We start from the raw sequence: 24,575 nt of genomic DNA on the forward strand, positions 1-24,575 counted from the left end.
GACTATTTTTTATTTGTTTTAGACAATTTTCTAGGCAATTCTAATCAATGGTCTGCTTTGAAAAAGAGTCTCCTAAAATGTACTATGCTGTGTTCTCTATTCTATGTTCTTCAGTTTCCTAATCTATAAAATAGGACTTGGATTCTGGTTTTAGAAGTTCCAGAGCTCTGCTGTTTATTAGGCAATATTCTTACTCTCCGTAATAAACTGCGTGCTTGTTCATTCCTTCACCGCACCCTTGTCCTTGCCCTAGCCTTTTGCTTTGCACAGAAAAATGGTTTCATTCACTTGATTCAGGAAATGATGTAGCAGTATCGGAAGCTAAAATTGAGCAAGAAGATAAAGAGGAAAGAAGATAGAAGTGAGGTTTCTGTGGACGGTGTTTAAGAATATATATTCTGCAGTTAAACAAAGGTCTGATCCTGTACCTCCACTCCCATCCTTGCCCACTATGAAATTTTGAAATTTATGAAATTTTGAAACATGTATCTGAGTTTCTTTGCCTGAATGCTTATAATAATAGTAGTCACTTTTCAGCAAACATTATGAGAATTAAACGCATTTAAGGGCTTTTTCAGTTTATTTTCTCATTGTTTTCATTATTCAGCTACATTTACCTTAAATCTTCATTATCATGGTAAACAGCAGCCATGCACTGTAGTTTCAGGGAATGGGCTTACTACTAGCAGAGACAGTTAGCAGAGATATACTATACAAGCCTAATCTCTTGTTAGCACATGGACATCCACCTGCCAGCTCAAGTGATAAGATGTGCCAGTTGATCATGATGACAAGTTAGATCTACTACCACTGAAATACTTGGGTAATAAACAGTGAAGCATCTCAGCCTCAGTTAAGTGAATCTGACACAAGAGGATAAAGAATGACATCTCCATTCTCATTAAGAGATAACAGATGGACTTCGCTAAAATCCACTTTTTAGCCTAATTTCATTTGTTTAAATCTTTTGTCTGATGAGATAGCATTCTGAGAGTCATTTTAAATTGTTCTCCCTGGAATGACGATTTCTTTATCATTATTAGAACCTCCCCCTATGGGGTTCTGTTATTCTGAATGGTTTTAAATATTCCTCTCAGATGAATTCTATAAATCTCCCTTTAATATTTTTTTTTCCCCCAAGACATGGTGTGTGGCTTTGGAAGATAAACATCATATGATGGGCTAAATAATCAAACCAAGTCAAAACAAGTTTCTAAGCTATGTTCATAGTAATTTCCATTTTTCAAATTTCTCTGTGATCTTATGATTTCTACTTCCCTTTGTGATCAAGAACAAAGGTGGTTTAATTGTACGCTTAAAGTTTTCAAATTTATGCCACCCCAGCTAGTAGTTCACAGCTAAAATTTAAAGCTCTCTTTTGTATTCTCACCCTTGTTTGTTCTAAGAAAGAAATCTGCAAAAATTCAAACAAAGTCAGACAGATTTTTAAGCTTAGAGTCTAACATTTCTTAAGATGTTTAACATGAATTAAGCTTGTTTCTTGGCCAAAATGCACCTGTGTGGTTTTAGTTTTCAATCTCTGACAAAAAGAAAAAAGAAAAAGTGAGACAACTCCCATCAACACTGATTTGAACGGAATCAATGTATGTTTGGGCACATATTTTAAATTCTCTGTGGTTCCTGAGCAAGCCTGAGGCTCAGCATATGAGCACAGGTACACTGTGTTTGTTCTCCATATGGAGCCAACTGTAAACCTGAATCTGAGACATGATTGAATCACTTCTCTAAAAACATTCAGAAAATTTTATCTCATCTATGTTTTATATTTTCAGTTATTTGGTTATACTGTGTTTATAATAATAATATTAATACCACTTAAAAATCTTAACTAGTAATTTTACTAATATACATAAAGTCTTGATTTTTTCATAGGTATTTTGAAGTAATTTTTAATATCATATCCTCATTGAAGGAGGTCAGTAGCTGCATTTATTTTCACAGCACCAATGTGGAATTGCTTGAACTTTCAACATTCATCATCTTCTTTCTTACCTCTGTGCCTTTCTTTATGCATATATCAGCAGGTTCCAATTTACCCTTTGATATGCAGGTAGTCCCAGGTGCTACCAGAAAGAAAACTCCAAGAGGAGCAGGATTTATGCCTACTTTACTCCCTGCTATATCCTCAGTCACTAGATGAGTGCTTAGTGATAGTAAAGACTTAATAAATAATGATTGAATGAATGAGCCAATGAACATCTTCCCCGACTTAGCTTGGTAGCCTTGTCACCCTGCAGCTAACAGTTCAATGCCCTGGAGCAGCTGTTTTGCTATCTGTCTTTCTTGTCTAGGAGTTCTCAAAAATGAGTACTTTGTTTCTGGATTGTCCTGAAATGTTTCTTAAGCAAATGCTCTGTGTATTCATTGCTTTGAGCACATTTTGCTGATAACTGATAAACCTTGATGGATATTTAAGTAAAGGAATCTATCTCATTTTTAAAAGGTGGCATAGGCCTTGTGTGTGGATCATGTTTATAATCCCAGCAGGAGGATCAGTTGAGGTGAGGTGCTTGAGACTAGCCTGGGCAACGTAGTGAGACCCTGTTTCTCCAAAAAAAAAAAAAAAAGAAACAATAATTAGCCAGGCATGGTGGCTTGTGCCTGTAGGCCCAGACACTGGGAAGTTTAAAGCAGGAGGATCACTTGAGCCCAGGAGATAGAGGGTGGAGTGAGTGAGCTATGATGGTGCCTGGGCAACAGAAAGAGAGATCTATCTCAAAAGTAACATCAATTAAGTTTAACTCTACTAGATTGTGTTTTCAGTATATGAGAAAATTCTTTAAAAGTAGTTATTGACTATACACATTAAAGAAGACTGGGTTTTTTTTGAGCTTTTTATAAAGCCTTAAATCATATAAATAGATACAGCTTTTCTGAGAAGCTTAAGGTGATAATCAGGCTTCAACATGGTAAATTATTAAAAAATTATGTCTACATCTTTCTAAATGAGGTTGACACTTCTAATAAACCAGAATCACCAGATGGCATGCTTTATTTGCTTCTTCTCTTCATGCTACAAGGGGAAACTACCATCAGGTTAAGACACTAGGGAAGAAAATACTACTCCTAAGGCAGGAAAAACACCAAAGTTTCCAAAGCTCTGTCTCTATCCAGAGCCAGAGTTTGGTAGCGTGGAAACTACATATCAACTTGACTTCGTGTTCTCTCCCTGCACTCAAGGCTGCTATAAGAAACAAATATTCTTCGCTCTTGAATTTTCACTGTTTCATACAAGAGTTCTTTTTATAAGCCTTGGTAGAGGACATTTTCCTCACATCACAAAACCAGAAAAAAAAAAAAAAGTTTGTCTCCTGAACACACGGATTACTCTTTTTTTAATACAAATAAATTAATCATTTTTCACAGAGATATTTCCCCTTTTTCACATTAGCTGCCAGAGAGTAGAGTGGATTTTAGGGCACATTTCCTATAATTATCATCTATATTTCTCTATACGGTATGTGTGTCCATGAATCTTTCTTAACATTGATTTTTATTTTCTTTTTCAAATTCCCTTTACCCCAACTCTCTTGGAATTTATTGTCTCTGAATTTGTGTACAACTTCGAAGGACTCATCCAGTCCTTTATAAAAAGAAGATATTCGGATGATAAGAAACATGTATTTTGCTAGGAAGTAAAATGAACATCACGTCCCTTTTTCATATTTTTGTGTGACGAAAGTTGATAAAGTAGATCTAAGCTCTCAAAGACAGTGTGGCACCAAATTTCACCATATAGCTATTGTTTAGAGACTCCATCATAGTTTTATCAAGTGCAAAGAAGAAAAAAAAATAAAATAAAAAGATTAACATGTTATTTTAACAACCCTAGACTCTCCTCCCCTATAATAAAATAACTCAAATGTTTTCACAAAATTTATGAAAAAGATTACATTGGATTTATATTGGTATAATTTTAAACATTCCATGATTACTGTGTAAAATACATTAGATTGTAAAAAACAAAACAAAATATTATCTATAATCTCTCCTACCCAAAATAATATTGATAAAGCTTCCGTCTATATTTTCCACATGTATGTGTGCATATGTATGATTTAAATATGTAATTGTTTCTATACTGTATGTACTATACTATATGTATATGTGTGTCCATTTATTTAAATTATAATGTACAGTTCTTGACCTTTTTTTACATACTTTTTTTTTTTATTTTTCTGAGACAGAGTCTTGCTCTGTCGCCTAGGCTGGAGTGCAGTGGTGCAATCTCGGCTCACTTCAAGCTCCGCCTCCCTGGTTCATGCCATTCTCCTGCCTAAACCTCCCGAGTAGCTGGGACTACAGGCACCCGCCACCACGCTGACTTAATTTTTCTGTATTTTTAGTAGAGAAGGGGTTTCACCGTGTTAACCAGGAAGGTCTCGAACTCCTGACCTCATGATCCACCTGCCTCGGCCTCCCAAAGTGCTGGGATTACAGGCATGAGCCACCGTGCCCAGCTATCCACTGTTTTATACTAAATCTTTTCCTTTTACTTTAAAATGCAAAACATTGTTTTTAATGGCTGAATAACGGATATAAGAATGTTTCCTTCTCACATATCCTGAAACATTTCAGTAATTCACCACGGTGTAAGTTATTTTGTGTTGAGATGATACATTCAAAGGCTCCTTGGGAACAATAAACTAAGTTCCAATGGCAAGGTATCTAACAGAAACAGGGGCTGCTTATCACGTTATTAATAGGCATAAATTGAACTCAGTCACACAAGGAAGAAATGAACAAACCCAGGCACTTACTAATCTCAGTAGCAATGATTGTTATGTTGTGCCATACACTTAATTCTCTGTCAAGTGGTGTTGCCAGCGTTATCTTCCCATCGTCTGCGTTAATGTTGAACTGCCTCTCCAGGTCAGTGTGCCGGTCGATGGAAAACCTACAAAACAGACACATCTGTAATCTACTTCAATGTTTATATGATCCATACATTCCACAGCAGACCTTTAGTAATCCTTGGAGAGCCATAGTTGTGAAGTCAAATGAATTGGGAAACTCAGTGGCATCATAATGTATAAAACAAAATGACTGAATGAGGCACAAGAAACTTAATAATTATTGTCCAAGGAGCAATTAGCTACATATGCAACATGTAGGTCATAAACTGCCATCAGTTTCAATAGATAGCATCTTCAAAAATGGATGCTGATGAAGAGTTAATTGGACAATCCATCACATTTATTGGACAGCTTATGATAATTAGCAGTTGCCATGAAATATCATATAAAACAATGAATTCAAGCCCAAAGCAGGATGGCACTAGGCAACATGTTATGTATGTCCATTCAAATAAAATATGTATTTTGTTAAACTTTCATTTGACTGTACTGAATTTATGGGATTTCATTTTGTTGGTGGCGGTGGTTGTTTGTTTTGTTTTGTTTTGTTTTGTTTTCATTTTAAGTGTGTATTTAGGTTTTCTATTAATCTCAGTCCATAGAAATTGGATAGTTGTTGATTCCATGGTTGTTTTTAAATAGTTGTTTATTCTATAGTTAATGTTTTTTAAAAGTTAGAATCTATATTTTAACATATTTAAACACTACAGTCTACTAAATTAAGAATTTCAAACGGACATATTAGTAGTTCTTTTATCAAGCAAACTCGTTCAGATAAGAAAATACGTGAGATGTGTGGTGTCTAGAGCAAACTGCTTCTCAGGACCACTAAGTATCAGGGTAGTATCAAGACAAAGAAAAGAAATTATTTTCTCATGACATTTATTAATACCTTTTTTATACACCAAGATTAGTTTCCTGGCTATGGAATGCTGGACCCAATAATCTTTACGTTTTAAAGACTACAAGGCAGACTTAGAAAGATTGGCCCATAAATAAGCAGTGATGCACTAAAACAGGATAGGATGGAGGCCCAAAGAAAGATGTATGCAATTGCATTTCAGGAAGAAAGACTGAAGAAGGCCTTCATGATTGAGTGAATGGCTTAGGAAGTGCACATGAAATCTCTCTATTCATTGATACTCATTAAACTCAAATTTAAAGCATGGTCCATGCCAGTTAACACTGAGCATATTTCTTATACATGTTCTTTATAGATACTTATTATATGACAAAAAACAAGACTATGCCATTATAAGAAAATAAAAAAGTAAATTTTCCATAATCCTCCAACTATAATTTTGCAGTTAACATTTTAGTAGAGTTCATTGAAAACATTTTATATGTATGTATATGAATATGCATCTACCAATTTATATCTATACCTACCTATAAAGATGGCTAGATAAATAACCTATACAGCAAGTTACTAGTTAGATAGTTGGATAGGTATAGATAGATATATGAATGGATTTTTCCTTCTCCTTTTAGCTATTTCTTTTTCACTAGAGAAGGTATGCATATCATTTATACTAGATTCAAAGGCCATTGTAAAAAGACCTTCTTGTTAAATCCTGCCCACCAAAGAAAAGCATAATTAAAAGATTTGGAATAATAGTTAAAATGATTTAATTTTATTGACAATTGTGTATTGAGAAATCATTTGAAAAAAATTATTATAAAATGACATAATAACTGCCCATTTAGTAATGACTTAACTACAAATAAAAACTAAGACACTGACTTGTACCTATACACTAGGCATCTACAAATCACTCCCATCCCCAATCCCCAGGATACTGGAGAAATTCAGAGAGAATTTAAGAACTGAGAGACAGGTGAATTAACAGTGCTTTCAACAAAATCCTGAACATGAGGATGTGTTTACTGCAAAGTGTTTAAATGTGTTGTATTATGGAAAGAAGACCAAAAGCCATTTTCCTGGGGAATAATGATGGTTGATTCAACCAATGATATTCCAAGTTTAACTGTAAAATAACTAAACAGACATGTGTTTTGCTTCAGATATCATGTACACTCTGACTCTTAAAAGAGCTAAAAAATGTCCAGAGGATTAATTATCACTTTCTGCATTATATTCATAAATAAACTTTGCAGGCATTTCTGGTTCTAGTAATTTTATTATCTCACTGCCGATATTTCACACATCCATGCGTCAACCAATTTCCCAGAGGCCACAGTAAACAAGAATCAGTCTAATCACTGATACTCATGAATCCCAAATCAGAAACACATTCCATGGCTATTTGGTTGCTGTCCAGTAATTGCCTAGAACTTCTAGCCCCAAGGAAGCAATGGGAGCAACAACGGGGTATTTGGAAGTTGGCATAAAAAAAAAAAATGTTGCTGTTTGTTAATCCCTTATTCAGATATGTGTCATGCAGAACTCAGATTTGGAGCAAATTATATCTCTATTACTTATGTATTGCTGTTTCTGGGATAATTAGTAAATTCACTGAGCCTCAATTTATTTCCTGGTGAAATAAGAATTATTTATATCCCAGAAACAGTTGTGAAGACTAAAAACAAAGCTTAAATCAATCTCTGGCACTTAGTATGTACTAAAAATAGGCTCATCATCATCGTCATCATCTTCATCTCTCATGAAATGATGTATTAATAAACTTCCCTATTTAGAAGGTAGCAAAGAATGCCCCTTCCTTAGCAATTTATAAATGGCAGAAAACTTTAAAAAAAAGAAGTGTGTTATTTAACTCCTATAACTCTAACAAAGGCAGAGATATTTTTCTCATTTTTTAAAGTTCCAGCTCATGACAGACTTTATGGGGTGAGTCACAGGAATTTATAAAATAGTCTATAAATACAGCCCTTTAGTGAGATCAGAGGTAGGAATGTCATAATATTACCAGATTACACAATAGAAGGAACTTGATGGGAAATAAATGACTTGGTTTAAAATTCACTTTAAAGTCTACCTCAACTATTTTGGAAAACTCCTACTGCTTCTATAGAAATTTCACACATTTTATTGCCTAGTAGACTTTATGATAACAGCTCCCAAGAATGACTAAACAGCACAAAAATTCTGACTCAACATTTTGGTCAACAAGCATGCATGAAACACCAAATTTGTACCAAGCAGAGTGCTAGATTCCTTTTCCTTCTCCCACCCTTCTTTTCTTGGTTTCTTATATAATGAATAACAGAAAAATAAAACTCTTAGAGACTAGGACATTTTAGGTAACACAACTGTTAAAACAGCGGAACCAGAATGAATACTCACATCTGAGTCATTGTGAAGTCCATGTATATACCAACCACATAAAGGGCTTATCTTATCCATGCATAAAATGGGGATAGTAATAGTCCCTGGCTAACAAGATTGCTGTGAAGATCACATGAGATGATAGGTGTGGCACACTTCACCTACATGTGTGTGCTGACACTGTGACACAGTGTGAAGGGCTCTCATATCATTTGTATCATGGTGACATCCTTGAATGCCTACACATGTACTCAATTTTCTGAACTCCAAACTGAGACACAACATTCTATTATTTGAATGTTTGTGTGCTTCCCAAAATACACATGTTGAATCCTAACTCCCAAGGTGATCATGTTAGAAGGTGGGCCTTTCAGGAGGTGATTAGGATGTGAAGCCCTCACAAATGAAATCAGTTCCCTTATAAAAAAGACCCCAGGGATCTAGCAAGCCCCCTTCCTCCATTGTGAGGACACAGTGAGAAGTTGATTGTCTGCAACCCAGAAGCGGGCCCTTACCAGAATCCGATCACACTGGCATGCTAATCTTGGACTTCCCAACCTTCAGAATTTCGATTAATTCATTTCTTTGTTTTATCTTTATTTTAAGCTCAGAGTTACATGTGCAGGATGTGCAGGTTTGTTACGTAGGTAAACGTGTGTCATGGGGGTTTATTGTACAGATTATTTCATCACCCAGGTCTTAAGCCTAGTATCCATTGGTTATTTTTTCTGATCCTCTCCCTCTTCCCTTCTTCTGCCCTCTAGCCAGCCCCAGTGTTCCCCTTTATGTGTCCATATGTCTCATCATTTAGTTCCCTGTTATAAGTGAGAACATGTGGTATTTGGATTTATGTTCCTGAATTAGTTTGCTAAGGATAATGGCCTCCAGCTCCATTCATGTCTCTGCAAAGGACATGATCTCATTCATTTTTATGGCTGCATAGTATTCCGTGGTATATGTGTGCCACATTTTCCTTATCCAGTCTATTGTTGATGGGCATTTCAGTTGATTCCATGTCTTTGGTATTGTGAATAGTGCTGCAATTAACCTATGCATGCATGTGTCTTTATAACAGAATGATTTATATTCCTTTGGGTATATACCCAGTAATGGAATGGCTGGGTCAAATGCTATTTCTGTCTCTAGGTAACTGAGGGATCACCACACTGCCTTCCACAACGGTTGAACTAATTCATATTCCCACCAACAGAAGAAATTATTTTCTATATGGTTTATAAGCCATCCAGTCTATTTTGTATTTTGCATTTTGTATAGAAGCCCAAATGGACTACAAAACAGAGGATAACAAGTGATTATTTTTCTCGTTTTGGAATATACTGATTTGAACATATCTTAGACACCTAAATATTAAAACACAATGTCTAAGTGAAGATGATTTACTGAATAAAATGATAAGAATTTAGACCTTCCCTGAAAGTGAAAGAATAAAAGCTTCCATCTCTCAAGTTCTTTATAGGCCTATGGATAAACTTTAAATCCACCTTCATTTTCTCACAAACTCTGCTCTGCTGCTTGAAGACATGACCTGGATTTCTGTGTGTTTCTTTAGGCTGCCAGGAGAGTCTTAGTCCATAGGCCACTCACATACTCATAGTCTCCTCACAAAAAAACATGGGTCCTCAGTCTGTTAGCCTGAGTTCTCATCTTAGTCTCATTACTGGCATATATGTGATTTAATCATGTTATTAATGATCCCTCATCTGTAAAATGGGGATTATAACATGATTTATGAACTTTAAATGAGGTAATGCTTATAAAATCTTATTACGGGTCTGACACTAAAACAAAGGCTCAATAAACATGTATTTTAAAAGCTTTAGTGTTAGCATTATTTATAAGGAAAAGACAGTAAGATTTCTATTGATGATTTCCTGACTTTTTCTAAGGTCCAAGGTAGTTTTTCTTTCACTCTTTATTTCTCTGTCCTTAAAGAAGTTCATCCGGGTCTTAATGTTAGTGGAAGCAGGAAAATAGAGGAATTTGGGTTAAGTGATGAAAGGTGAAGTTGGGAAGGGAGAATAAATAGGAACCAATCTCTGCATTTCTGGTACCAGTATTTTTTTTCCACCAACTTTTCTAACCAAAATCTCTGTCCTTGAACTGATCATTGAAGATTCAAAGGTTTATTAGGTTGATTTTTGTATTCATATTGAGTAGTCTATAAGCCTTTAATCTTAGTTATAAAATTAATCACAAAATCAGAAAGGATGCCATTTTTGGAATGCAAATGCTGTCCCAATCACCCTCTTCCCCACCCCCATGCCACAGCTATGCCAACCTCATCTCTAGCTGCAAAGATTCAGTCTGCTTTTTTCTGGTCCTCACAGCTGCCACCATACACTCCACCATTTTAATTACTCCCCTCTCTTCCTACTCATTTCACTGTGTGATAAAACTGTAGCATCAATAAAGGACAACACTTCATTATAAAACTCTGATATAGGCCCTTTCCTTAAGCCAAGTCACAGAAAATACTTTACAAAAAAGAGTGGGTTAAAAATAACAACTCTAGGGTAATGGCTTAAATTTCAGAATTCAAGGTATCTGTATCATGTAATTTCTCAGGCATCATGATTTGGGGTAGAAACCTCAGAAGTGGACCCTCAAGCCACTTTGTTTTCCTGTGACTCTCAGCATCCTTCTGAGTGGCACCACATAAAATAGAATAAAAACAACCTGAGAAGCCAGAGAGTCTTCAGTGGAATCTAACCTGGGGGAATAACATTGAAACTCTCAGGTTGGTGCAAAGCTAATTATGGTTTTTGCCATCTCTTAATCTCAGATGTTCATCTATAAATAGGAAAAAATATCTACTTCACAAGGATTGCTTTGCAGTAAATGAGTTGATAAATGATTCACATTAGATACAAAAATAAATACATATAAATGATGAGCCAATTCTTTAATCTGTAAGAGTTCTCTTAAAGTCCAAATTGACTGTGGAGATGAATATCAAAAAATGAAAAGAAATAAATAAGAACTACTAGTCACATGTTTTAGTAGCTTTGGGAAAGACAGGATTCTTTATGTGACACTAAAAAAGTATTTCCAAATTCTTTGTGGTGTTTGTCTATACCAGAGTTTACTATTTTCAAAATATCTGTTACTATAGGTATCTCCATAGAGTATAGACTTAAAGAGATGAGAAGCTATATTGGTTTTCCTTGCTCACATCTTACCTACAGGAACCTTTTATACCTGGCCCTAGAGTTTGCTGGTTGACCCTTTCTTAAGAATTTTCTCTCCCATGTTTGTATAAACATTTGCCTGACCTTTGCTCTTTAAGCACAAAGAAAGAATGTTTGATTCATATAGCGTCACATAATTATTGAAGTTACTCAAAAAAGGCTTGCTAGAAGGATGTATTATTAAGCATGGAATATTATTTTGTGTGAAATATAGTACTAAAAATATGAGGAAAAGGAATAGATGGGAGAGAAAAAGAGAAATAAAAAAGGGAATAGATCAGAGAGAAAAAGAGAAAGAAAAACATTAATTTGGATCCTACTTTTCATATTGAAAAGCGCAATGAGTTTTATTTTAGGTTTTAAAAAAATCTAGTATTTTTATCTTTATAATTGAAGTTTCTGTTCTAATTTCTTGAGAATTGTGCATGTATTGGATTTGCTGCTCATTTGCAGAATTATTTGAAATGCTTTCGACAGAAGAGCTAGTTTTGAGAAGACTAGCATGTACATTGGAGAGTCATCTTCCTGCCACAGTAAGAAGAAACTTCTCATTAACACAATGGGAGGTGGCATGTGAGAAAATGGCCTCCTTGGGTCATGTTAATATCAATTCTAACGAAGGAAGTTTTAGAAATAGACAGTCCCTTTCTACTGCAATAGATACAGTTTAGAAACTGCATTGTCCTTGATAACCAATATTCACAAGAGCCTTATTTAAACTTTCTCATTTTTAATCCAACAAGTATCCAGATTGGCTTTTAAATATCACCATTCCTCTAATCCACAGTAGTATTTCTTGGAAGTAAATGCTAAGAAATTGATCCCTTTACTTTGTGAAATTAAGGATAAAAATTCAAGAAAATTCCTAATGGTTCAAAGATGGTAATTTAATACACAGCACACTAACCACAGACACAAGTTGATGTCACCAGTTCATTCAATTCAGAGTAGCTTGCAGAGATCAAAAGTAAATTTAAGAAAATACACTGGTGTAGTGGTTGGCAATAAGTCAAAATGGCCAACTGAATATTATTGCTTTGGGGAAATAACATACTTCTGCATTGCTGCTACTGTTGATATTAAATAGAAACCCTCACCAGAGTAATACATTTCCTCAATTATCACAGCCCAGCTGCATACATTTCATACTGATATTTGGCACAAAAATTCCACCTCTTTGTGTGTATGTGTGTGGATTTACATTAGATTTTTTGTTGTTAACATATATTTATTTAAAGCATCTCCTACCTCCTTTCAGTCAATCCATACCCAATGCTACATATCCACACAAAGCCTCCATCTCCCACTCTATTACTTTTGTTTTTTTGTAATAAAAACATCAATCTGTGACAATAGACACGCAGAACACTTTCAACATTTTCAGAACAGAGTTTTGAATGTCGTGGATCTTTCATTTTTACTCCCTGTGACTCCAGTACAACACGAACAAACTGCAATTAAGTCTGGAATGTACACAGCAGTCATACTGATTACCACAACAGATAAATGAATAATAGGTGAAAAAAGTTATTCTGAACTGCATTCTTTCTACTGCAATTTGTGTGAAACATCTGATGACTTTTCCAGGGACTAGCTCTTTTGTTCCTAACTTCTGTGCTATGCCAATTTATATATCTGCACTTCAATTACCTCATCTAAAAAATGAGAACAACAGGATTGCCTTAAAAGGTTAAGGTATGCCCCAAGTGAGAGTATGCATTCAAGATTTCCTTGTACTTTAAAACGTGGCCTCACAGTGAGTGTTTATCATTACTTGTAGATGACACTGCCAAATATCCAGATTTTTTTAAAACAACAAACATATTTGAAAGATTCTGGTGTGTGGGCTCTACATGGAGAGTCATGATTTTGTGATATTTCTACTCGCTATTTGCACCAACAGGATGAAGCAAATTCACTCAACATGATCAACGTATCTTGTACATTATTTAGAGTAAATATAGAAGTCTCAGATTCCAAATCTATGTCAATTCATTTCAGGTCTCATTTCTTCAGTGTGTTTGTGTTGTTTTATAGTTTGTTCCACAAACACTTTCAGAAAATAACATAATAAAACCATAATCACATGTATAATTTTATGTAACACTGGAACAAAAAAAAAAAAAAAAAAAAAGAAAATGCTCCAGAGTAAATCCCACATTCAGTTTGCCTCATGATCAATTCTTCAATATTTACATAATACTTTTGGAGAAATTTGAACTTTTTTTCCCCTGGAGCCAGGAAAATAATAGTGCATTACTGAGAATTCTAAATGTGATGATGTGGTAACAAAAAATGTAAAAATGGAATGCAGTTTTACACACTGTGAAAGGATTACATTGCAAATTTGATTTTTTATTTAATGTCAACAAAGTTTTAGTGACTGCCCCTTAGTGCCAACTATCATAGAACTATCATGTTTGTATGTGTGCATAATATTAAGAGGAGTGATATGATATAAACTCAGAAGTGACATGATCTAAACCACAGCTGAATTGCATAGAACTTTATATGGTAGTAGAAATATGCTCTGTGTTATCCAATATGGTAACCACTAACTATATGTGGCTATTTCACCCTAGCTATCTAGCTACTGTAACTGAGAAATCAAAATTTTTATTTTATTTAAATTAATTTTCAGTAACTTCAAATTATTTTTCTGAAATTTCAATGAGCTATATTTGGCTAGTGGCCACATATTGGGCAGCACAGGTTGAAACTGAGGTAGAAATCATCTTGGCAGCTGTGTGGAGATCAAAGGATAAGAGATGAGCAAATGAGGCTGTTATCACTATTCAAGTTAGAGATGATGGTGTTTGAGCTTAGGAAGTAAAATAAACCAGGCATAGTGATTACTTGAACATGGAAAGCAAAGGAAGTGAAGAGGTCTTGAAGAAACACTCCTATAGCATGTTTGTAACATGTTCAATTAATCTATATTGCTTTTCAAGTTAAAAATAGTTCTGTCTTGTTTTCTTTTACCCATTCCTATGTAATTATTCAAGTACAACAAATGGATCAGAAATATTCACATAAATATTAGCAAAAGATGACTAAATATTTCTAGAAATACATGGAATCTGGAAGTTCTGGTAGCTATCTGAGATTTATCTCTTGTGTGTGCTTCTCTATGACGGGAGGTTACGAGTTATGAGGATAAACTCTCTCACACCAAAGCCCTCCTGATGACCTTGATCCTCACGGCTTACTCCCAGGACACAGGAAGCCCAATCAATTTCTATGAATGTCCACAGGTCCACATTGACCCAGCAATGCCAAGGACAATCTAGAAGTGAAGAGAATCTTTCCCCTCTCTGTAATGGTATCTTTTTGGAGCTGTTGATCGTGCCTGTCATACTTCTCTCCATAGGAAATAGAGTCAAGGTTGATAAACACTAATAGATAACAGAATAGAGATGATGAAGTATAGAAAAAGCATCTTACAATGTAACAGTCCAGACCATAGGACCAGATCCAGTATTGATATTTAATAATACATTTAATGCATTTATTGAATCTTTCCTAATTCTTGGCCTTTCTGCTAAACCCTGTATATTAATTTTTCATTTAATCCTTCCTATAATCTAGTGGAGTAGCCCATTATAGACTTTCTTGTCTCTCAATGTTTATAGTTGTAAAATGGGGATAACATGCATTTCCCCTGTCATAAAGTTAGTAAGAGAAACATGTATAATATTTCGACCATAGTATCTGTCACATAATAAACTCTTATTAAATGTTGGAAAGTTATGCAGATGGTGATATTTGATTATATACGTGGTTTCCATCTTGGTAAAAATCATTTACAATATAGAAAAAAATGTTTAAGGAAAGCATGCACACCAAAATTAATTTTTAAAGTACTGTATAACTATGTCAAATTAGCTTTTGTAAAATGTCATAAATGTGTACATAATTTGAAACTTTAATTGGATATTAAGGTTCATTTAGCAAATAATAAGGAGTTTGGAAAATACTGGAAATGAACTGTTGAGCACGATATGGTCTATTAGCTCTTTTTTTTTTTTTTTCCTTTTTCCTCAAAGACCAGGTCTCCCTCTGTCACCTAAGCTGGAGTACAGTGACACGATCCCAGCTCACTGCCATCTTCACCTGCCAGGATCAAGTGATCCTCTTGCCTCAGCCTCCTGGGTAGCTGAGATTACAGGTATGCACCACCATGCCCAGATATTTCTTTGTATGTTTTATAGATAGGGGGTTTCACCATGTTGCCTAGGCTGGTGGTCTCTCAACCTTAAAACTAGAGATGCATTTATATTCAAATGAAGTGCTTGCTTATTTACACACTATATACACTATAGTAATAGGATAAACACATCATTCCAGTGTTCTGCCAGATGTAATTCTTTCTGGGGACAAAAATATTTTTTTAAAAAAATACTTATTCCTAAGCGCAATGTCTACCCACGTGGTTTCACCTGGTCTTGTACAATTAAACAAATGCAAAACCCAAGATCATGTATTTGATGTCCAATAAAGGTTAGCCAGAAATATGTCTTCTTTTGCCATTAAACAGACAATTCTCTTCACCACAGTCTACACCCTGTTCCCCTTCCACACTTGTTCTGTCCAATTTCAGACCCTTGGCTTTGAAAGGGGCTTTAGGTATTTTCCTGTGCTTTGTGCCATTAAATGTATTTTCCATGACTTTGACCCTTTTTAAGGACTTTCATAATTTGTATTCTCCTTTACTATGAAGGTGTGAACCTCAATAGATCATCCCAAACTTGATTTGTCCCCTATCTCCTGTTTCAAAGGCACTTTGGCTAGACCCGTCCCATCCCCCAGGAAGCAGACTTCATACTTATGGGGTAAAGCTAATAAGCCTTTGATAAATGAATGAAAATGGAAGTTCTCCATTTCTACTGTGCTGTCTTCTTAAAATATGCATTACTACATTTTCCTCCGCAACATTAAGTCAAATCTGATTGTCCTTTATCAAAAGCAAAGTTATATAATACATCATGCCAAATGAGAATGTAGAAATATAAGGAAAAATAAAGGTGTAGTTAAAATGACTCCCATAAATATTTGAACATCAGATAAGGATGTCAATCTCCCTTTGTCATGATGCAAAATAGAGGATTTATTTTGCCTTATGAGTGTAATAATATCGATATCATGACTCAGCCTACACAAGCATCTTTGTTTCTCTCAGAAAATAAGCATTATTATTAAGTTTTGTTCCCTACAGAATACAGAGGCTTCACCAATCAGAAAAAAAGCTGGTTTTAAACCCTAGATCAGCACTTTCTTTTTTGTTTCTCTCTCAAGATTCTTGTGCAATTTTTACCACCTTAGATCACTAGTTTTAAAATATTTTACTAATACAAGTAATTTGATTATTATTTATAACTAATAGCCAGGTCTAGTATATGACATTGATAATATTTCAGACAGCTTAACTCTCCACTATGAGGTTTGCATCTCAAAATGTGTTACAAATATGTATTTATCCAAGGGAAGACATTGTAGGTTGAGAAGTGTGCCCTGTGCTATCCAATATGGTAACCACTGTGGATTTGGGAGGTAGACAGCTGGTGGTGTGAATTCAGTAAAAATTACTTCATTACTACAGAGTTTCAGTGTGCATACGCATTATAGGCATGAAGAACTGCTGTGCAGATTGCCCTTCAAGGGAAGGGTGCCAGAGATGTGAAGGGTGTGGTCAAGAGAGAGTCTCCCGCTACCCACTACTTAGGGTCCACCTCTGTTTCAGAAAATTCCCTTTCCAGAGGTTATCTGAAGACTAAGCAAACAGAGGTATAAAGGTCCTACCATTTTGGCATGATGTAGGACTCCTCTGACGAGCAACACTAATTCCAAAGGAACCCACCAGTCTGGGCCAAGGTTTGGCTTGGACTGAGCTGCAGTTTCATTTCACTGTCTGTCTATCATGCTCCTGCTCCTTTCCTTTCACAGGTGGTAATCCCTAGCAAACAGCTTTCATTTCAGACTCCATGTACTTTCAACCTGTAACATATTTGTTTAATGGGAATAAGAATATGTGTAATTCAGGGAGTTAATGCTACAAAGTGTAAATGAAATATATGCAAAAAGAACTGCATTAAAATGCTAAATATGCATGAACAAAGATACATAAAATATTTTTTCATATCCTTTGTTGAAAACCTAGTGTCATACAGAAGAATGCATATTTGAGTTTCATGTATACACTACAAATCTATTCAATGTCAGTTTCTTGTTTTTCCCACTTCGTTCATTTAGGCGGAGAAATGCTACTGAAATCAAAGAATACGCGAAGAGACTAAAGTGCAGAGACTAGGGTTTGGCTAAGGCGGTCGACAGACTCAATTCCAAACCCTGTATTATAGCCATCACTGAGGACAGAAAAAGAAAAGGAACAGGTGGAAAAAACCCCACAGATTTATAATAAAACCATGAAGGAAACAAATTCCTCACTCTTAGCAGCGAAGCATCACAGTATTTATCAGGGTACCCATTGCATCCTGCATCAGGGTTATGAAAATGTCCTCAAAAGCTACGCTGAGGAAGCCAGCTTTTTCTGGCAGATTCAACATGGGTACATGCTGTCATGGGTCCATGAGTACTAAGATTCCAAGGGCTCTAAGGCAATGATGGGAATGACAATTCTCATCAAAGGTAGCTGGATCCTAATACAAAAAAAGTTATTTGACTGCTAAAATTTTTTCAATTATTTTGAGAAGTTTATTTCAGGGAGCTTTGAGACAGAGTAAAATCCTGGAATGATATGGGAGCTGACTGTTCAAATTACTGATGGAAACCAAACCTCCATCAGTCTTGTGTAGGGGGTGACAAAGTTTTTTGTAAAGAACATATTTTAGGTTTTGCAGTCCATAGTGTTTCTAGCACAGCAATTCAACTCTGCAGTTGTAGGGCATAAAAGGATGACGGTGACTGTGGTCCAATAAGACTTTACTAGACCGGGCACAGTGGTAGCTCACGCCTACAATCCTTACACTTTTGGAGGCCAAGGCGGGCGGATCAACTGAGGTCGGGAGTTCAAGGTCAGCCTGACCAACATGGAGAAACCCCATCTCTACTAAAAATACAAAATCAGCTGGGCATGGTGGCCCATGCCTGTAATACCAGGTACTCGGGAAGCTGAGGCAGGAGAATCGCTTGAACTCGGCAGGTGGAGGCTGTAGTGAGCTGAGATCGAGCCTTTGCACTCCAGCCTGGGCAACAAGAGCAAAACGCCATCTCAAAAAAAAAAAAAAGACTTTACAAAAAAATAAAAGAAGTAGCAGGCCGTATTTGGCCCACAGGCTGACCCCTGGCCTAGTGTAATGGAGTCAAAGTATTCACTAACATCATGGACTTTTGTCCCTTTAGTAAGCTCTTTAGAAAGAAAAACAGGTGAAGTTCCCACATGTTCTCACTCATAAGTGGGAGTTGAACAATGAGAACACATGGACACAGGGCGGACAACATCATACACCTGTGCCCGTCAAAGGGTCGGGGGCAAGGGGAGGGAGAGCACTATATAGCTAATGCATGTGGAGCTTAAAACCTAGATGATGGGTTGATGGGTGCAGCAAACCACCGTGGCACATGTATACCTATGTAACAAACCTACATGTTCTGCACATATATCCCAGAACTTAAAGTAAAATTTTAAAAAGAAAAGAAAAAAGGTGAAAATTATGCAGTCATAGGCAACACAGTCTATTGGCAGAAAGCGTCATGATATTTTCATTGCTCAGTGCACTGGAATTTAGAGGACAGATCAGGACAGGAGCCTGAGAGCCCTCTTTTACATCAGCATGGTTCTCAGCATACTTTAGATGCTGTGCAGAACAAAACACAAAGTTCCAAAATCGAAGATGCTACTTACATTCTCCCCTCAGAGGGTGCAACTCACCGGTGAAGTCCTACAGCAAAGACCCTGGAATTCAAAGTGACCTGGTCTCCCTATCTTTAGTCCCAGTAGTGATTATTAGAGCTCCATTAGGGAGTCCCTGCCCTTGGAGAAAGACTGTGTATCTATTTTTCAAATTTAAATGGCATAAATGCACTTTTATATCATAAAAAAATGTTTTGGTAAACATTGGTTTGCAGCCTCTGTATGGAAAATTTATAGGAAGATACAATTGTGAGCCAACTGCAAGTGAAGATGCTATTTAGAGCCACACATAATGAAATAAACCCCTTAGTTATGAATCAGTTATTATATTTCACTGAACTCCAACTGTTTCTTTCTCACTGCTTAATTTCATTCTAGCCTTTGTTATTATGCCTAAAGAAACCATTTTAACATTTTCTCGCATGCACGTTGAGTATCAAAAATTCCATCTACAAGTTTTCAGCTTTTTGCCTCTAATTGCTCCACTGGTTGTTCTAACTGCTTTAATAAATAATATTATCCGAGTTCTGCTAGTTCCAGAATTCTAAGGTCCCTGCATCACATACTATTTATTATTCCTCTAAGGAAAAGAAGGAACCTTTTTTTACCCAAATAATTTCTTTATAGTCAGAGAGGAGAGAGAGAGAGAGAGACAGAAAATGACGGGAGAATAAAAATGTGAGAAAACAATAAACAAAATCTACCCTTCAAATTACTACAAGGTTCTCTACAGGGTGAGATATTTTCACTTTAACATTATTGGCATCCTTGGATATCTATGAACTTCTATTCAAAATGCATTAGGAAATATTTTCCTCCATGTGACCTTAAAGCTCTACAATTCTATTTTGTTTACCATTTTCAGATAGCATGTATAAAAGACTAGTTAGATAAGACCGGGCACAGTGGTTCATGCCTGTAATTCCAGAACTTTGGGAGGCCAAGGCGGGCGGATCACGAGGTTAAGAGTTTGAGACCAGCCTGGCCAACATGGTGAAACCCCGTCCCTACTAAAAATGCAAAAAATTAGCCAGGTATGGTGGTGCATGCCTGCAGTCCCAGCTACTCAGGGGGCTGAGGCAGAAGAATTTCTTGAACCTGGGAGGCGGAGGTTGTAGTGAGCTCAGATTGTGCCACTGTACTTCAGCCTAGGTGACAGAGTGAGACTCTAGCTAAAAAAAAAAAAAAAAAAAAAAAAGACTAGTTAGATAACTGTCAAGGGCTTTGGTTTTCTGGAGATATTCAGCCAACAAAGACATATATTATGTCTTTCTAGAAATTTCTTTACAAAATGTAATAATTGGACAAAACGTCAGTTAAAATATAGATAAATGACTAGATGAATTAATGTAAATGAGTGAATGAATGAGTTTCTGAATATGTGACTTAATGAATTAATTACCGTTAGTTGAATTAGCAGGTATAGTGAGTTTTTTGAAACAGTGTGCTGTTTTCAAATTGGGGACAACCAAATTTTTATCTGGCCATGACAGTGCAAGAATTAAATGAAACAAGTTTTAATTATTTAAAAATACTAGATTATTATACGTCATTGATAGGAATGCAAAATGGTGGAGCTGTTATGGAAAGCAGTATGGAAGTTCCTCAAAAACTTAAAAACAGAATCACTATATGATTAAGAAATCTCACTTCTGAGTACTTATCCCAAAGAATCGAAATCAAGATATTAAAAAGATATTAGCACTCCTATGTTCACTGCATTTACAATAGCCAAAATGGGAAAACAACCTAAACATTCATTGATGAATGGATAAAGAAAATGTGGTATAGAGAGATATTGAAACACTATTCAGCCTTTAAAAAGAAGGAGATCCTGCAATACACAACAACATGAATGAATGTTAAGGACATTCTACTAAGAGAAATAAGCCAGTCACGAAAAGACAAATACTACATGATTCCACTTTTATGAGGTATCTAAAATAGTCAAATCCAAAGAATCAGAGAGAAGGATTGTGGTTGCCAGACACTGGAGAAAAAGAAAATGGGGAATTGCTAATCAACAGTCATAAAGTTTTAGTTATGCAAAACAAATAAGTTCTAAAGACGTGCTGTACAATGTTGCACCTATTGTTAATAATACTATACTGTGCACTTAAAAATGTTATAAGATAGTGGATCTCTTATTAAGCGCTCTTAACACACACAAACACACACATCACACACACACGCTCTTCACCAAAAATGAGAGTTACTGCAAGATTGAGGAGGGAATCAATCAAAACACCGTCTACTATCTAAATTAATTCCAAGTTTTCTACAGTATGAAATATTTTCACTTTAGCATCCTTGGATATCATGAATATAAAGAGTGTTTTCAGGAGAATTGATGATGAACAGCCACCCTGGTAACTCAGGTGAATTATAGAAATGCCAGAATACCAGTAGGAAAAAAAAAAAATGCAATGCTCCTGTGTTGAGTGGGTATTTATATTCAAGAGAGGAATTAGGACAACACAGCACTGTGGCCACAGTGATTATATGTTGACCTCCTACTCTGCCTGCTGAATGGCCATCATTTCCACTTTTAACTTAAGCAGCTCATGCAGCCTCATTCAAGGTGAATGCTTGGGAAACAATAGAAAGTTATTTCCTTAGAAACAATCACATCTCAAAGCCACGGTACACCCAATACACACTCAAAATAAGTTTATGAGATGAGAAAATAAAATGAGCCATAGCAGATTTACATGAAAGAACTGACTTATTTTTAATACCTGTTCTGGACTAGGAATGCTTACCTTAAATATAAATAATTTGCTGCATATAACAACTTTTCAGAGTGTCTGTCACAAAGTATGGGCTCAGTAAACACCGACTGTCATCATCGTATTCCACTTTCAAGAATCCATAATCTAGAAGAGCATGCATAGGTATAGCGGCCAATGATAAGCAGAAACTTGTATTTAACCTCTCGTCCTGCTTCTACGTGATATATCACCGAGTACAGGAAGCTTATCCTTTTTTAAGTTTCCTTCTTTATAAAACTGAAATCATACTGAGTATTTCTTGGTGTCATTTGTAAGAATTAAGTGAGATAATATATAATAGGAGCTTAGCATGGTGTCGGATTCATCAAATAAAAATAACATTGTTTTCCCCCTTACCTTGCCCATCACAATCTGGTTCACAGCCAAAGGTAATAAACCCATATCAGGTGGCTAGGCAGATGAGCAAAGATCACAGCATTTATACTCTGGTTAATTCCACAGATTTGGTTTATTTTTCTTCTTTCCTGATATTCAGTGAGGTCATTTAGAGAATGAGTAGTCAATTATTTCCATTATAATTGGTCCTACTTAGTCATCCTAAAGCTAAAGCTCATAGGCACAATTGGAGTTACAGAAATCACGAGGAAAAGAAAGGACTGTGGATTGTCAAGGCACCATCATAAGACCCAGGTGCACACCCCAGTTCCACTTCTAACTATTTGTGTGATACTGGGCAAGTTAGTTCTTTAATCCTCAGGTTTCACATCTCTTAAATAGGTGTAACTGAGACAGCCAAATGCCTAAATAGATAAAAGGTACCCGGAGAATCTCCGACCTGCCCCACCAGTGTTTACATCAGATGCTTTTGTGCAGATGAGGAAAGTGCCCAGGGCTGTGTCTGAGTATGCCTATATGTGCACTGGGGGAAGAGGGCAGAGCCACGGGCAGGGGGAGGAGCCTGGCCTCTTCACTTCCCATGTCGTGACCTCGGAGATTCAATCTGTGAGGCGGGGAAACTTTACCTGGGGATTTGAGAAATGGTCCATTGGCCATTCTCGGTTCTAAAGAAATTTCACAAACTATAGACATACACAATGGCCCACAATTGGGTAAGAAAATTATATTTATTAATGGGCCGATGTTGAATGCAATGGGAGGAATATCCAAAAATATTTACTTTGGCATGAATTTCCTGAAAATATAGTGAAACTATGCAATGGTTTGCTTTGCTTTTTTTTTTTTCTTCTTCCTCTCTCTGTTTTGCTTTGCTTTTTTTTTTCTTCTTCCTCTCTCTGTTTGCTCAATAAAATCCTCTCCTACTCACCTTTCAACATGTCCTCGTGCCTAAATTTTCCTGGTTATGTGACAAGAACCCAGCTTTAGCTGAACTGAGGAGCAAACTCCTGCAACATGATGACTCCACATAGAGGTGTTAGAGAATGAAATCAGTATATGTAGCACAGTTCCTGACATATACTAAGCACTCACTAGTAACAACACCCATAGCAGAAGCGGGAAAAAAATTAGACTAAATGATATTAATTAGACTATTTAGCATATAACCGTCAAATAAAAAAAACAGAATTCTGCACACAGTCAGCCACTTAGGTGAATCTCTACTAAAATAAGTTTTAGGTTTTTAATTTGCTTTTAAGATGTGAAATTGATGGTGGCTTGCCTTTTATTAACTGGTAACACTACTAGCTACCACATATTTTATTTAATATGGTCACTTAATCATCTCATTAACACTGCAAGAAAGTTGATATTATCCCATACGGAGGAGAAAACTGAATTTCAGAGAATTCCAGGGACTAGTTCTCCGACTGGGAAGCAATAGTGATATGATTTCAACCTTAGTCTCACTAAGTTCAAAATATGTCATCTTTTCAATAATTTACACACCTTTATTTTACATTACTGAAAGACATGGTATTGCAGAAAGTAGCAAGGAACTAATTAATGTTCCTACAAATGAGAGGGTAAGATGATGGATTTTTCTCTATGTCACTGTTCATTTTCCCCTCGAAAGGAATATACAGACATAAACATACAGATAGAGATATAGTATTAGGTATAATAATTCAAAAATACATGTTATTTCTAGCTTGACAACGTGCTCTAAAAAGAAATTGAACTGCATGAGAAGCTGACCAACCAACAAATAACTGCATTTTTTAGCATGGCAGATGCTGGGATAAATGCCTACTTCTTGCTGGATAGCAAATTAAGCATTATCCTAAAAGATGGATACATTCTTGTCAGTGTATACAATAGAACAGTCCTAAAGAGAAAATAATGCATAGCTGTGTGTTACGCAGTAATTCCCTGAATATCCATGTCCTCTGGTTCTGTCTAAAAAGGTTAAATGGCTCCAAATCTGTCCGCTAGACTCATAAGGAGCTACGCATTGCTCTGGCTAGTCAGGAAATTTAATTTTCTTCTGAAATTAACCAATTGTGCATAGAGAGAGGGAAGCTGCTCTCCAGATCCAACTGGGGTGGAGGTGGGGGCAGAGAACTGTAGAAATGCAGAACAGATGTTGAAAAATATGGTTTGTGATTCTTGAGTTCTCATCCCATGGAGCCAAGCCAGGTTTAATCAAAAATGTGTGGACTCCCCCTTCTGAATGACACATCA

At 36.0% G+C, this 24,575-nt stretch overlaps 1 protein-coding gene across 3 annotated transcripts in view; it reads right to left on the reverse strand.

Moving 5' to 3' along the window:
• Positions 1-24,575, reverse strand: part of CDH8 (cadherin 8) — a 390,268-nt gene that overhangs the window by 140,860 nt on the left and 224,833 nt on the right. For all 3 annotated transcript variants that reach the window (XM_015443035.4, XM_045382372.3, XM_005592125.5), the window contains exon 8: positions 4,782-4,918. In XM_015443035.4, coding sequence (XP_015298521.1) covers positions 4,782-4,918 — 137 coding nt within the window. The remainder of the gene's footprint in view (positions 1-4,781; positions 4,919-24,575) is intronic.

This window comes from Macaca fascicularis, chromosome 20, assembly GCF_037993035.2.
Source record: "Macaca fascicularis isolate 582-1 chromosome 20, T2T-MFA8v1.1".
Taxonomy (NCBI): domain Eukaryota; kingdom Metazoa; phylum Chordata; class Mammalia; order Primates; family Cercopithecidae; genus Macaca; species Macaca fascicularis.